Source organism: Stegostoma tigrinum, chromosome 15 (genome assembly GCF_030684315.1).
Source record: "Stegostoma tigrinum isolate sSteTig4 chromosome 15, sSteTig4.hap1, whole genome shotgun sequence".
Classification (NCBI taxonomy): domain Eukaryota; kingdom Metazoa; phylum Chordata; class Chondrichthyes; order Orectolobiformes; family Stegostomatidae; genus Stegostoma; species Stegostoma tigrinum.
The window spans coordinates 22203791-22220680 of record NC_081368.1 but is presented as its reverse complement, the minus strand read 5'-3'; the positions used below and the strand labels follow the sequence as shown (position 1 = coordinate 22220680).

The window sequence follows — 16890 nt, the reverse complement described above, 5'->3', positions numbered from 1 at the left end:
CAATTATAACATTTAAAAGGCATCTAAATGGTGCATGAATAGGAAAAATGTAGAGGGATATGGGCCAAATGCTGGCAAATGAGACTAGATTAATTTACGACATCTGGTCAGCATGGACAATTTGGGCCAGTCTCTGTTTCTGCTGCCCAACTCCATGACTTTACGTACAGAACTGAACAGAGGGATATGAGAAGGAACGAGTGGAACACATGGTGCAGTGCCCAGAACAAAAGAGAAAGTAATTGAAAATGATAGATGTGAAAAGGAGAAAATGAAACTGCTGTCGACTGAAAGCAAAGCCAACCAGGCACAGACAAGACAAGGTGTGTCATCAAAATGCAGGACAGAGGTCATGCTATGAAGTTAGTGAACTCAATGTTGAGCTCTGAAGCGTAAACATGTTAAAGCGAAAAAGTTGAGGTGTCTTGTTCCTCCAGTTCGCATTGGTCTTCATTGGAACAGTAGAGGAGGATAATGATGGAGGAGTGGACCAGGATGAATTCCCGCATCTCCAGCAAGATATCATCACCAAACAAAAAAAAATCGAAAGAATTGCGGATGCTGTAAATCAGATTCAAAAACAGAAGTTGCAGGAAAAGCTCAAGCAGGTCTGGCAGCATCTGTGCAGAAAAAAAAATTCAGAGTTAACGTTTAGGGTCCTGTGACCCCTCCTCAGAATTGAACATCATCACCTTCGCTTTTTATAACGACAGTTGCTGCTGGAAGTTTATTGCTCATCGATGCCAGATTCAAATACAGACAGTGTTAGTGTCCTGGGAAGACAGAGAGAATTGCAAAAGTTTGATAAATCTCAGCGTTAGAGGGCGACACAGCATCTCTGCACAACTCTAAATCACGTTGGACAAAAGCTGTCGAAGAAGTCCGGAAAGACCCGAAGATGGCGGGCTCCCCTCCAGGAAGCGCCAGATCAAAGCGGGTTCTGTTCCGGGAAGAAACGAAGAGTGCCAGTTCCCCTCCGGAGAGTGCCGAAGAAGACAGGCTCCGCTCCAGAGAGAATTAGGCGGGCTCCTCTCCGGGAAGAACCGAAGAGGGCGACCTCCCTTCCGGAGAGTGCCGAAGAGGACAGGCTCCGCTCCGGAGAAACCCGAATTAGGCGGGCTCTGTTCCAAGAAGAGCCGAAGCAGACGAGCACTGTTCCGGACAGTGCCGAAGAAGACGGGCTCCGCTCCGGGAAGAGCCGAAGCAGACGAGCCCCACTCCGGGGAGAGCCGAAGACGGCGTAGGGCGTCCAGCGGAGCCTGTGAGAGGAGACGCGACGCGGGCGCTTGGGGGTTCCGATCGTGACGGGGTTGTGGAGGTGCCGGCCGGTAGGCCGGGTAGGGAAGATGGCGATATCGAGGGGACTGTGGTGCTGTCAGCGCACATTGGCCTGGATTCCGGTGCTTATCATCACCTTGGTGGTGCTATGGTCTTACTACGCCTATGTGTTCGAGCTGTGTGTGTGTAAGTGGCTCTTTGTTGTGGAATTGCTGTTGACAGGAGTAGGAAGTTATTGGGCACGTCCACTCAGGGATAAAAGTCTGTTAACATCAAGGTTCAGATCACATCAGGCTGAGTATTTTGACCTCTTACAATCTGTCAGGACAGCAGGATCTTGAAATGCAAGAAGTCACTGCTCAGCTTCTGTTATGTGTGTGTTTAAATGTAATATTTAAATAAGAATCTTGTGGCACTGTGCTATTTCCAGTCGCATTTACACTTTCACTTAAATTACACTAAAATCCGAAGGTAGTCTTTTCGAAGCTCGCCTATTAAAGTTTGACCGTAACAGCGTTAAGATTCTTGTCAGATTATGCTAGGTTGTATTGAAAGATACATATGAGTATGTTACAGATTTACTCCAAGTTTCCATTTGCCTCCGTTTTGTTTCCCCCTTTATGGCTTTAAAGCAAGCAGGTAGATTTTTAACTAACGTAAATTGTTTTATTACAGTTAGTTTTCCATCAGTGTTATGGTTGAATAAGCTGATAATGTCAGTTACGTGTCGTGTTTGTAGATTGAGATGAGTGTAACCAGGTCTGTGGTGAACATTTTTCCAACATTAGCAGCATTCTGAAATAGCTGTAGTGTTGCTGTTTCACTGAAATAGTTTCTTAGCCATAGTTCAATACTCAATCCGATGGTGATACAATTTTAGAATCAGTGTCTAGTGTCAAGTCACTCTTGAATGAAGAACTGATTTTTGATTCTGCCCTGAATTTTCTTTTAACTAATTTGTACTAAGTTCCTTGTCTGACCATCCCTTTATGTAAAAAAAATCTTTAAGTAGTGCTCTGGATTTATGTTTTCTATTCCTCATCTCTGCAATGTTTTCTCAAATTCATCTGTAGTTCCACAGATGAATCCTATAGATCTGCTCTGAAGTTTGATGGTTCTCTGTTGTATAGATGTCTAGAACTGAATACTCTGATTAGGTTGAATTGTGATCGGAGAACAGCATAGTTTTAACAGAACAGCTTCTGTCCACTTCTGATTTGATGGATTATGTTTACAGTATTGCTTGCTACTCCTCAATGTGTGGAGTTGGTTAATGTTAAGTCTGTGGTACTTACATATTTCTTTTGACATCTAGCTATTGGACTCCATTTTTCAATGACAAAAATAGAAATTGCTGGAAAAGCTCAGCAGGCCTGGCGGTGTCTGTGGACAGAAATCAGAGTTAACATTTCAGGCCAGGTTACCCTTCCTCGGAACTGATGGTAGCTGAGAAAATGTTAGTTTATGCGCAGAAGATGTGTGGAGGAAGGGGGTAAGGTATAAATAATACATGGGAATACAGCCCAGAGAGAGAGAGATGAGTGGTTGGACAGACAAAGGAGTAGATAGCAATCTCGCTAAAAGAGTCATAACTATTAATGGGGACTGTGAGTGACTAACAATGGGTGGTGTGTAATATTAGACTATGTGATAACAAGGCCTGAATTGTGGAGTTTGGGGTGAGGACATAGAGCACAAGCCTTCAAGTTATTGAACCTGCTATTGATTCTGGAAGGCTTCAGGGTCCCCAAGCACCTCATAACCTGCAATGATTCTCTTCCTATTCCCACATCATTACCTCTGGTGCCCCCCTCAGTAGTATATTGTTAGCATCTCCAGTTTCTCATTCTATGTAAAAACCAAAAGAACTACAGACGTTGTAAATCAGGAACAAAAACAGAAGTTGCTGGAAAAGCTCAGCAGGTCTGGCAGCATCTGTAAAGAAAAAATCTGAGTTAATGTTTCAGGTCCAATGACCCTTCCTCAGTTAACTCTGATTCTTTTTCTTCACAGATGCTGTGAGATCTGCTGAGCTTTCCCAGCAGCCTCTGTATTTTTGTTTCTCATTCTATGTGCTGTTTCTATAGAGAAAAGAAAATATCAGGTTCCATATGTATGCTGATGATACCCGGATCTGCATCAAATTCACCTCTACCAACCCCTCCACTGACTAAAGACTTTACAAGAGCATTGCGTATTTATCTGAAGAGAAAGAAGCAGAGGCATGAAACTGAATAAGTTGCTATTATACAGAGCCATCATGAACATATGTCACCATACACTGTAACATTTCCATCATTCTATGACAAATTTTGTCCAACGAATAGCATTTGATCAGCAGAAGTTTCTTTGAACAAAATACTTGGAAGTCTGTTGTTGTTGTAATTGATCACCAACACAAACCCTATTCTGCAGACGTTGACTCCATCCCTTTTCCATAGTAAGTGTCTGAGGCCAGAGCGGACTGTACACAAACCTGATATCACATTTTACCCTGAGATGACCTTCCAGCCACACATCCTCTGTGTTACTACGACTGCCCATTTCTACTTTTGTAGCATCCCTTGGCACCACTGCTGTTTCACCTCCCTGGCAAATAGGACTATGTCAGATTGGAGTGTCTGGTCAGTGTGGACAAATTAAACCAAACTGTCTGTTAGTGTGCTATATCACTCTACTACTATGACTATGACTCTGTAATTGCTGCTGAAATATAGGAATTATGAATTCAGACCTTCAAACTGTCTCAGCCATTTGACATGATCATGCCTGATCTTATCCTGTCTCAACTCCACTCTCCTGTCTGCTCCCCATAGTCCTTTGTTCTGCTTTTCAACAGAAACATATCTTTCTTGAATTCCTCCGCCTCCGCCGCATCTGCTCCCACGATAAGACATTCCACTCCCGCACATCCCAGATGTCCAAGTTCTTTAAGGACCGCAACTTTCCCCCCGCAGTGATCGAGAACGCCCTTGACCGCGTCTCCCGTATTTCCCGCAACACATCCCTCACACCCCGCCCCCGCCACAATCGCCCTAAGAGGATCCCCCTCGTTCTCACACACCACCCTACCAACCTCCGGATACAACGCATCATCCTCCGACACTTCCGCCATTTACAATCCGACCCCACCACCCAAGACATTTTTTCATCCCCCCCCCTGTCTGCTTTCCGGAGAGACCACTCTCTCCGTGACTCCCTTGTTCGCTCCACACTGCCCTCCAACCCCACCACACCCGGCACCTTCCCCTGCAACCGCAGGAAATGCTACACTTGTCCCCACACCTCCTCCCTCACCCCTATCGCAGGCCTCAAGATGAAATTCCACATTAAGCAGAGGTTCACCTGCACATCTGCCAATGTGGTATACTGCATCCATTGTACCCGGTGCGGCTTCCTCTACATTGGGGAAACCAAGCGGAGGCTTGGAGACCGCTTTGCAGAACACCTCCGCTCAGTTTGCAACAAACAACTGCACCTCCCAGTCGCAAACCATTTCCACTCCCCCTCCCATTCTCTAGATGACATGTCCATCATGGGCCTCCTGCATTGCCACAATGATGCCACCCGAAGGTTGCAGGAACAGCAACTCATATTCCGCCTGGGAACCCTGCAGCCATATGGTATCAATGTGGACTTCACCAGTTTCAAAATCTCCCCTTCCCCTACTGCATCCCTAAACCAGCCTGGTTCGTCCCCTCCCCCCACTGCACCACACAACCAGCCCAGCTCTTCCCCCCCACCCACTGCATCCCAAAACCAGTCCAACCTGTCTCTGCCTCCCTAACCGGCTCTTCCTCTCACCCATCCCTTCCTCCCACACCAAGCCGCACCCCCAGCTACCTACTAACCTCATCCCACCCCCTTGACCTGTCCGTCTTCCCTGGACTGACCTATCCCCTCCCTACCTCCCCACCTATACTCTCTCCACCTATCTTCTTTACTCTCCATCTTCGGTCCGCCTCCCCCTCTCTCCCCCCTCTCTCCCTATTTATTCCAGCTCCCTCTCCCCATCCCCCTCTCTGATGAAGGGTCTAGGCCCGAAACGTCAGCTTTTGTGCTCCTGAGATGCTGCTTGGCCTGCTGTGTTCATCCAGCCTCACATTTTATTATCTTGGAATTCTCCAGCATCTGCAGTTCCCATTATCTCTTTCTTGAATCTGTTGATTCTGCCTCTACTGCATTCTGGAGCGATGAGTTCCACAGATTCACAACCCTCTGAGAGTAATAGTTTCTCCAAATCTCAGTTTTGAACCTACCTTCTCTTTACACGTATAACCTTTTGTCGGAGACCGTCCCACAAAGGGGATCATAAGTTCAACATCCACCTTATCAATCCCCTTTAGCATTTAATATACCTCAACCAGATTCCCCCCCTCATTCTTCTGAACTCCAGCAAATACAAGCCCAAGCTGTTCAGCCGCTCCTCGTGTTCGTACGCCAGCCCTTTCATTCCTGGAATCAATCTGGTCAGCCTCTCCTGAACTGTCTTCAGTGCTACCACATCCTTCCTCAAGGAAGGAGACCAAACCTGGACACAATACTCAAGGTGTGATCTCACCAATGTCCTGTACAATTGTAACAACAATTGTTTTACTTCTTTAATCCAGTCCTTTTGCAATAAATGCCAGAATTCCATTTGCCTTCCTTATTATATGTTGCACCTACATATCTGCTTTCTGTGATTTGTGTACAGAGGCACCCAGATCTCTCTGCACTGATGCACTTAACTGTAGACAGTTATTCTCATGCTGACCTGGCAAGTCTCCCATCTTTCACCTGACGTATTGAGTATGTCCAAAACTCTCGTATCCTAACTGTCACCACGTCCTGTTGATTCATTGTCCCTTGCTCACTGACCTACATTATCTTTTGGACCAGCAGTGTCTTAATTTTAAAATTCTCTTCTTAATTTTGAAATTCTTTCGTGGTTTCACCAGCTCCCCACTTGCCTCCCTACCTCCACTCTCCCTACCCAATCTCTGAACTACAGCCCTCAGATCACTGCATTGCATTGACTTTTGTATGTCCCCAATTTTAATTGCTGCACTGTTCCTTCAGGTGCCTAGCCCCTAAGCTCTGGTATTCCATGTCTTTTGAATAGAAAAGACCATTCAAGAAGGATGGGTATAACCTAAACTGGAAAGTGACCAATATCTTAGGAGGGAAATTTGCTCATTCAATTAAAGGAAAATTTAGTCTGATAGAGGCGGGGAATGGAAGAATTCTAAGTAGCAGTCTAAACAGAAGGATTGATGGTGAAAGTTCTGAATGTGAGGATAGAGCATCAATTAGAAAAGAAAGACAAGATAGAGTCAGAGTAGGTTATAACTGAAGAACTAAATTGCATTTATTTCAACGCAAGCAGCTTACAGGTAAGGCTGAGGAACTTGGCATGTTTAAGAATATGGGATTGGTATGTCATAGCTATTGCAGAAGCTTGACTGAGAGATGGACAAGACTGGTAGCTGAATGTCCTGGGTTTTAGATGCTACAGGAAGGATAGAAAAAGAGGCAAGAAAGGTATGGGTTTTTGATTAAGGAATATATTACTGCTATAACTCGAGAAAATATTTCTGAAAAATCATTCAGTGAAAATATATGGGTAGAAATTACAAATAAAAAAGGAAATTGCAAATAAGAAAGGGATTTTACTACAAGGCCCCTAATAGTAAGAGGGAAATTGAGAAACAAATATGAGGGGAGATCTGCAATATGTGTAAGCATAATAATGTTGTAATATAAGGGAATTTTAAACTTTCAAACATTGACTACCGTAGTGTTAAAGGTTTGGAGGTGAAGAATTTGTCGAAAATGATCAAGAAAATTTTCTTTATCAATATGTGGATGCTCGTACTGGAGAAGGAACAAAACCAGACTTTTTGGGCAATAAAGCAGGGAAGGTAATTGAAATAAAAGTGGGAAACACTTTGGGTCTAGTGGTTATAATTCTATTAGTTTCAAAATGGTTATGCAAAAGGATATGTCTTTCATAAAAGTGAAAGTTTTTTTTAATTGGAGTAAGACAAATTTTAATAATATGAGACAAGAACTTTCAAAAGTTGATTGGAGTAGACTGCGGGTAAAAGGACATCTGATAAATGTGATGCATTCAAGATTGTGATGACAACAGTTCAGACCTATTTTGTTCTTGTTAGAGTGAGGGGTAAACTGGTAAAATTAATGAACAATGAATGAATAAAAATATTGAAGTTCTAGTCAAGAATAAAAGAGAATCTTATTTTAGGTACACACAACTTGGGTCAATTGAATATCTTAATCAATGTGATGAGTGTACGGGCATTCTTAAGAGAGAAATCAGGAAGGCAAAAACGGGACATAAGAAAGCATTGGCAGATAAGATTAAGGATAATCCAAAGAGATTCTACAAAAACCTTAAGAGCAACAGGGTAACTAGAGAGTGGGCAGGGCCTCTTAAAGATCAAGGAGATTGTCTTGGTGATGAACTTCAGGAGCTCGGAGAGACACTAAATGAATATTTTGTGTCAGTTTTTATTGTAGATAAAGAAATGGAATCTAGAGAATGCAAAGAAATAAACTTTGGTGTTTTAAAAACAGTTAACATTATAGAAGAGGATGTTTGGGAGGTCTTGGAGAATATAAAAGTGGATAAATCTCTGGGCCCTGATCCAGTGTATCCCAGAACAATGTGGGATGTAAGGGAGGAAATTATAGGACCCCTTGGAGAAATGTCTGCACCATCTATAACTATAAGTGAGGTGCCTGATGACTGGATGGTGCCAGATGTTGTACCTTTGTTTAGAGACGGTTGTAAGGAGAAATTGGGGAACTATAAACCTGTGAGTCTGACTTCGGTTGTGGGTAAATTGCTGGAAGTGATTATAAAAGATTAGGATTTACAGACATTTGGAGAGGTAAAAGTTGATTAGGGATAGTCAGCATGGTTTTGTGTGAGGAAAATTATTTCTCACAAACTTGCTTGAGTTTTTGAGGAAGTTACCAAAAAGATTGATGGCAGAATCATAAACATTGTTTATTTGGATTTTAGCAAAGCATTTGATAAGGTTCCGTGCGGTAGACCACTTAATAAAGTTGGGTGATATGGGATTCAGGGTGAGCTTGTTAATTGGATGCATAACTGGCTTAATGGCAGGAGACAGAGAGTAATGGTGGAGAGTTGCTTTTAGAATGGGCAGCCTGTGACCAGTGGTGTTCCAAAGGAGACGGTTTTGGGGCTCATTTTGTTTATCATTTATATAAATGATTTGGATGAGAATATAGCAGGCAGAGTTAGTAAGTTTGCAGATGACACCAAAATTGGGGTGGCATAATAAATGGTGAAAAAGATTTTTTAAGATGACGAAGAGATCTTGATCAAATGGGTTAATGGGCTGAAAATGGCAGGTGGAGTTGAATCTGAATAAATGCAAAGTATTGCATTTTGATACAACAAACAAGCATGAAGCTATACCATTAACGGTAGGGGCTTGGTTGGTGTTGTAGAACAGAGAGACCTAGGGATTAGGTACATAGCTCTTTGAAGTTTGCATCACATATAGACAGAGTGGTTAAAAAGGCATTTGGCATGCTTGCCTTCATTACTCAGTCCTTTGACTGTAGGAGTTGGGAAGTCATGTTGAGGTTGTACAGGACATTGATGAGGCCTCTTCTGGAATACCAAGATAATAAAATGTGAGGCTGGATGAACACAGCAGGCCAAGCAGCATCTCAGGAAAAGAGGATCCCCCTCGTTCTCACACACCACCCTACCAACCTCCGAATACAACGCATCATCCTCCGACACTTCCGCCATTTACAATCCGACCCCACCACCCAAGACATTTTTCCATCCCCTCCCCTGTCTGCTTTCCGGAGAGACCACTCTCTCCGTGACTCCCTTGTTCGCTCCACACTGCCCTCCAACCCCACCACACCCGGCACCTTCCCCTGCAACTGCAGGAAATGCTACACTTGTCCCCACACCTCCTCCCTCACCCCTATCCCAGGCCCCAAGATGACATTCCACATTAAGCAGAGGTTCACCTGCACATCTGCCAATGTGGTATAGTGCATCCACTGTACCCGGTGCGGCTTCCTCTACATTGGGGAAACCAAGCAGAGGCTTGGGGACCGCTTTGCAGAACACCTCCGCTCAGTTCGCAACAAACAACTGCACCTCCCAGTTGTAAACCATTTCCACTCCCCCTCCCATTCTCTAGATGACATGTCCATCATGGGCCTCCTGCACTGCCACAATGATGCCACCCGAAGGTTGCAGGAACAGCAACTCATATTCCGCCTGGGAACCCTGCAGCCTAATGGTATCAATGTGGACTTCACCAGTTTCAAAATCTCCCCTTCCCCTGCTGCATCCCTAAACCAGCCTAGTTCGTCCCCTCCCCCCACTGCACCACACAACCAGCCCAGCTCTTCCCCCCCCACCCACTGCATCCCAAAACCAGTCCAACCTGTCTCTGCCTCCCTAACCGGCTCTTCCTCTCACCCATCCCTTCCTCCCACCCCAAGCCGCACCCCCAGCTACCTACTAACCTCATCCCACCCCCTTGACCTGTCCGTCTTCCCTGGACTGACCTATCCCCTCCCTACCTCCCCACCTATACTCTCTCCACCTATCTTCTTTACTCTCCATCTTCGGTCCGCCTCCCCCTCTCTCCCTATTTATTCCAGTTCCCTCTCCCCATCCCCCTCTCTGATGAAGGGTCTAGGCCCGAAACGTCAATAAGCTTTTGTGCTCCTGAGATGCTGCTTGGCCTGCTGTGTTCATCCAGCCTCACATTTTATTATCTTGGAATTCTCCAGCATCTGCAGCTCCCATTATCTCTTCTGGAATACTGTGTCCAGTGCTGGTCGCCTAGTTGTAGGAAGGATATTATCAAGCTGGAGAGGGGTCAGAAGAGCTTTACCAGAATGTTGCCAAGTATGGAAGGTTTGAGTAGCTGGATAGGTTGGGACTTTCTTCACTGGAGCATGAGAGATTGAGAGGCAACCTGATAGAAATTTATAAATTAATGAGAGGTATAGATAGAATTAATGGTAGTTGTCTTCCCCCTAGGATGGGGAATTTCAAGACTAAGGGCACATTTTTAAGGTGAGATAAGAGAGATTTAAAAAGACATGAGAGGCACAGAGGATGGTTGGCACTGTGGAATGAATATGCTGATGAACTGGTAGATGCAGATACAATTACAATGTTTAGAAGACGTTAGGACAGATATATGAAAAGGAAAGGTTTGGCGGGATATGGGGCCAGGAGTAGGTAGGTGAGACTAATTTAGTTTGGGATTATATTTGGAATGGGCCTGTTGGACCGAAGGGTCTGTTTGTGTACCATATGTCTCTATGACTCTTCTCAAATCCTGGCCATTTATGTATGCCGCAACACGGGCCACTAGATACATTGTTTCATCAGCAACTTTTAATAACATAATACTTTTAGCATATATATTTTTTAAAAAAGACATTTCTGAGAGGAAATAGCAAACAAATGAGCACTGTTCCAATATACAGAAGATTGTATTTGATCCAGTGGCCAGTTTGAAGGAGGACCTTAAAGGAAGACAATGAAATGGAGACCCTAGATTTCTTATGAATATCCCTAGAACTTGCAATAACCAATTCTTATTTCATAACACTTATTCATGTGGATAATGTTTCTGCTTCAGGTCTTTATCAAAAGTCTTTCTGGAAGTGAAAGATCTCCTTTTGGTGACATGGCTGAGTGGTTAGCACTGCAGCCTCACAGCGCCAGGGACCCGGGTTTGATCTCAGCCTCGGGCAACTCTCTGTGTGGAGTTAGCACATTCTCCCCGTGTCTGCATGGGTTTCCTCTGGGTGCTCCGGTTTCCTCCCACAGTCCAAAGATGTGCAGGCTACGTGGATCGGCCATGCTAAATTGCCAGTAGTGTTCAGGGATGTGTGGGTTATAGGGGGATGGGTCTGGCTGGGATACTTTAAGGGGCGGTGTGGACTTGTTGGGCCGAAGGGCCTGTTTCCACACTGTAGGGAATCTAATCTAATCTAAATCTAATCTTTTAATCTACCTTATTATCTGAGCAACATGTGAGATTTGTCAGAATAAAGTATGTTGGTTCAAAAATCAAATTGACTGCTGGTTCAGGTTGGATTTTATTTCTGTTTTATGGATTCATGTAGCTTGCGCTTTTTGATTATAACTTGTACTGTGTGTGAAAATGCAATGTAAACAACGTGATCAATGAAAATTAAGTGAACCTTCAAATAACATGCGGAACAGGATATTTTGAGTTGGGGGAATACAGAAATGGGCTTTATTATATTTTTAATTTAAGTACTCTTTATGTGTGGATTTATTGTAGTTGCACTGGATTTTAAAGTTGGCACTGCAAGGGCTTTTTGTGAGGATTTTCAATTTTCAATCCTCCCTGTGCTGTCAGGACGCCAGTAACTAAACTTCTGTAGTTTGTTGAAGGACAGAAATGCAGGCCATACAAACTGCTAGTAGAAGATTCTAATTCAATTTACATGTTGCAGATTTTGTTGAAGGTCAGTCTTTTTATCCAGTGTTGTTTTGGAAATTTAGATCAAATTTGGTGATTTGTTTTTAATGATTTGAATAAAATATCCCAATGGGTAGGACAGAATTACGGTGTAATGCTTGCATTTGAGAGGGAGTTCGATCCTGCTCTTTCAGGATATATTCCAGCCAAATTCCACAGAGATTCTTAAGAGCCATTACATAACCCTGCTGTAATTCTACCCAAATCTTGCCAGTTACTCCCCAGACTTTGAACCTAATAGAAAGTTTGAATTTAGTGACAGCACACTGTCACTGAATCTCAGCATTTTCTAATGAGATGCACAGTGTAAGCGTAGACCCAGCAATAGATAGTATGCTGACTTTCTACCATGATCTAGTCCATTGGGAATGCAAACCTTCTCGCCATCAAAATTAAGGCTGTATCTCAAGAATGCTACTTTGCCAACTATTCACACTTCTCTGCCATATTATGTGCTGTGAAAATAATGTCTGACCTCAAATGAGGATGAGAAACAAAATATTCAGCAATCCATTGGAAGTGCAAAAATAGGTTAACATTTGAGGTGTGACTGCTCGTTAGAACTGAAAGAGTGCATTTTCATAGGGTGTGGAAAATAGAGAAGGTCAGCAATCAATGTTACAGTTTGAGAGTGATCAAATTCTCCTTACTTAATCTACGTAAATGTAAAATGCTGCAGATTTTGTAAATCTGAAATAAAAATTGAGAAAGCTGGAATACTTAGCAAGGTGGGCACCATCTGTAGAGAGAGAAATAGACCTGTGAAGAGGAAACAAGGAAGCTACAAAGATAGGCTAAGTGACTGAGAAAACGGAGTCTAATGGGAAATGTAAAATGCAGTTTTATAGATTGTAGAGCATAGAGATGTGGAGTGATCTGAATGTCTTAGTACATGAATCCCGAAAGGTTAGAGTGCAGGTGAACTTGAGGTTGGGGTAGAAGGTGTTGGTGAAGTGGATGAACTGTTCGAGCTCCTCGTGGGAGCACTAGGCGGAACCGATACAGTCATCAATGTAATGGAGGAAGAGGTGGGGTTTGGGGCCAGTGTAGGTGCGAAAGAGGGATTGTTCCACATAACCTACAAAGAGGCAGGCATAGCTTGGGCCTGTGCGGGTACCCATGCCCCCCCCCTTTGTCTGTAGGAAGTGGGAGGTATCGAAAGAGAAGTTGTTGGGGATGAGGACGAGTTCAGATAGGCGGATGAGGGTGTCAATGGAGGGGGACTGGTCGGGCCTGTGGGACAGGAAGAAGTGGAGGGCCTTGAGGCCATCTGCATGAGGAATGCAGGTGTATAGGGACTGGACGTCCATGGTGAAAATGAGGTGTTGGCGGCCAGGGAATTGGAAGTTCTGGAGGAGCTTCAGGGCGTGGGTGGTGTCACGGACGTAGGTAGGGAGTTCCTGGACCAAGGGGGAGAAAATGGAGTCCAGATAGGTGGAAATGAGTTCAGTGGGGCAGGAGCAGGCGGAGACAATGGGTCGACCAGGGCAGTTGGCTTTGTAGATTTTGGGAAGGAGATAGAAGTGGGCATTGCAGGGTTGAGGAACAATGAGGTTGGAGGCTGTGGCTCGGAGGTCACCTGAGGTGATGAGGTTGTGGATAGTTATGGAGATGATGCTTTGGTGCTCTGGGGTGGTGTCATGATCCAGGGAGCGGTAGGAGGAGGTGTCGGAGAGTTGGCGTCTGGCCTCAGGGCTATAGAGGTCAATGCACCATACTACAACTGCGCATCCCTTGTCCGTGGGTTTTATGGTGAGGTTGGGATTGGAGTGGAGGGCTGCACGTTCTGAGGGGGAGAGGTTGGAGTGGGTGAGAGGGTTGGAGGGTAGGAGGCTTTGGGGAAGGTGTCCAGGAGGAGGACTTGTGTTGGAAGCGGGTGAAGGGGCCAGTGGAGGGAGGTATAGGCTCCCAGTTAGAGAAGTAAGCATGGAGGCACAGGTGACAGAAAAACTGCTCGATGTCCAAACGTGACTGGTATTCGTTGATGTGTGTGTGGAGGGGGACAAAAGTGAGCCCCTTACTGAGGTCTGACCATTCATCCTCAGTCAGGGGGAGATCTGGGCTGTCCGCTGTACCCATTGTGGCCTCCTGAACATCGGGGAAACCAAGCAGAGGCTTGGGGACCGCTTTGCAGAACACCTAGACTCGGTTTGCAATAAACAACTGCACCTCCCAGTCGCGAACCATTTCAACTCACCCTCCCATTCCTTAGATGGCATGTCCATCCTGGGTCTTCTGCAGTGCCACAATGATGCCACCCGAAAATTGCAGGAACAGAAACTCATATTCCGCTTGGTAACCCTGCAGCTCAATGGTATCAATGTGGATTTCACAAGCCTCAAAATCTCCCCTCCCCCTACTGCATCCCAAAACCAGCCCAGCTCGTCCTTGCCTCCCTAACCTGTTCTTCCTCTCACCTATCCTCTCGTCCCACCTCAGACCGCACCTCCATTTCCTACCTACTAACCTCATCCCGCCCCCTTGTTCTGTCCGTCCTCCCCGGACTGACCTATCCCCTCCCTACCTCTCCGCCTACACTTACCGCTACTGGCTCCATCTCCGCCTCTTTGACCTGTCTGTCTCCTCTCCACCTATCCTCTCCTCTATCCATCTTCGATCTGCCTCCCCCTCTCTCCCTATTTATGTTAGAACCCTCTTCCCCCTCTCCCTTTTCTGATGAAGGATCTAGGCCCGAAATATCAACTTTTGTGCATCTAAGATGCTGCGTGGCCTGCTGTGTTCATCTAGCTCCACACTTTGTTATCGCAGATTGACTGCAGCTCCCATTTATCACTCCTTCCCTGTACCACTTTGTTTTGAATATCCTAGCAATAATTTCACGGAAGCCCCAGTAGCTTCAGATGTGACTTTACGGAGTTGTTCATTGTTCTATTTTTGAGTGCAACCTACTGAATTGAATTGTCTTCACATAACTTATTGTTCTGTGATCAGCAGATAGCAGCCTTGTCTATATAGTATCTTTATTGGAGTGCTTGTAAATGACCGTTTCTAGTATGTGTACCTTATATTACCCAATATACACATCAGTTCCTGCAAGAGTGAAGAGGTCTATTTGCAGTTTTACCCATGAACTGTCTGGGATTCATGTGTTATTGGTGACTGTCCACCATGTTTGGCATAATATTCATTACAAGCCTATCCTGATCCTGTACTGGTTGACGTGTTCCTTGGTTTCGTTACTGCTGACCAACCACGAGCACACATCCCCTTGTCTTCCAAAGATTTGTCCCAATTCCTTGGTGGCTTTCATTGATAGCTTTAGCTACTCCACTGCTCCCCCCCAACTCCATAGGGATAATGACTGTATTTCCTTTATACTCTGCCATTTTGACCTGTCACATTCATCTCTGTGTGCCTAATATGCTGATAATACCAAAACATTTGCCTTTGGTGGTTTCGGGTCATGCTTTTGCCACGACATTTTGCAGCACTTGGAGAGTTGCATCTTGTTGCATAGCTCATTTCATTTCTGCAAGGTCCATACCTTTTATATTCAATATCTGTCCTAATTTGATGATATCCAGAGAATGATGAACTGCTGTTTCATATTGAATCTGCATTTTTGTAGTATTCTCTACTTTCTTCATTGGCAGTGCTGCTATTAACAGTAAGTCTGTAATGTACATCTGCTTCCTTTGCTTGTATGCCACATCTAAATGGTATCTCTAACCAGAGTAACATTCTTTAATGAATCTTTGAAACAGATAGTAGTGGCTTGAGAAGAATGCTTTGAGGGCCTCGTAGTCTGACTCATTTGCATATGATTGTATTTCTGTCCAAATAGTTGGTGATACATACATGTTTTGGCAAGATCCATTGAATAATAATAGGCTAAAAAAAAGTTTTACCAGACCTTTATTTACCTTAACCTTAGCTAATTGTGGAGCTCCTGTATCGCCAACTACAATCAGCTAATTATAAATTGACCATTCCAAATTTGAAATTTCACCCAGAAACATGCTAGAGGGGAAGTGGTTATGTGGTTTCTGTAGCTTTATGAAAATATATATCACTTAATAGTTCTAACCTTAACCCATGCCCACTAGTAATGCCAGAATTTCCAGTCTTCCTGGGCAGGCAACTTTCAGTTCCTTTTCTGTACTAAAACAAACTGTAATGTACAGATGATAGTATTAAAATATTTCGAATACATTTGTTCAAGAGCAACTGAAATAAGTATTGTAAACTCACAGTATTTTTCTTAGTTTAAACTTTCTTTCATATTCACGCTATTGTAACTGCTTATTTCCTTTCGCCTCTTTGTAATGTACCTGCCCTGGAGATTGGTGAATTATGCATTCTGTAGTGTTTCCATCAGCCTCTGATGTTGCACTTGATCGTGCACGACCATTTATCTACTGATTTGTCATTTTATCCGGCACCCTTTCCTTATGATTCTCCCCTGCTGAAGCCAAGCTCCGTAAACTTCTCATCAGTCTCATCAACTTTGTGTTTTTTGTGCATTTTCGGCAATATTCGATTAATCATTCTTCCACTAATCAATGACATCTCTCTCCAGGACTTCCTCAAATTCTACAATTCAGCTCCAGTTTCCATCACTTTTACTTCCTCTAAAATTATCTTTCGGCCACATTTATTTTTCTTCAAATCCTTTTCAGAGCAAAATTATGGGATCATAGAATTTGGTCACCAAAGCACTGATTTAAAAATTCCAAGGTCCTTTTGAAATGAAAGCGAAGAACGCCGTTAATCCAGTCTAAATCACTTACCCTGTTTAGTTTTAATCTGATATCCATATTGAAGTTGGATTTTGATGTTCTAATTCTTAACTGAAGCCGTTTACAGCCAATGACAACTGATATGGCCTGCCAAGAATATGACAGTTAAACACGCCATATCTCATAGAATCATAGAATCCATACAGTGTGGAAGCAGGCCACTCAGCCCACTGACCCTTCAAAGAACATCCAACCCATCCCACCCTAACCCGTAACCTTGCATTATCCCTTGGCTTACCCATTTAAGCTACACATCCCTGGACACTATGGGCAATTTAGCATGGCCAGTCCACCTAACCTGCACATCTTTGGAC

General features: G+C 44.1%; 1 protein-coding gene across 1 annotated transcript in view; it reads left to right on the top strand.

Moving 5' to 3' along the window:
* Window positions 1–1138: 1138 nt before the first annotated feature.
* The window catches only part of zdhhc15b (zinc finger DHHC-type palmitoyltransferase 15b), an 81258-nt gene continuing 65506 nt past the window's right edge, over window positions 1139–16890 (top strand). Inside the window, exon 1 of the mRNA XM_048544476.2 lies at window positions 1139–1464. Within this exon, the coding sequence (XP_048400433.1) occupies window positions 1347–1464 (118 nt within the window). The 5' untranslated portion in view covers window positions 1139–1346. The remainder of the gene's footprint in view (window positions 1465–16890) is intronic.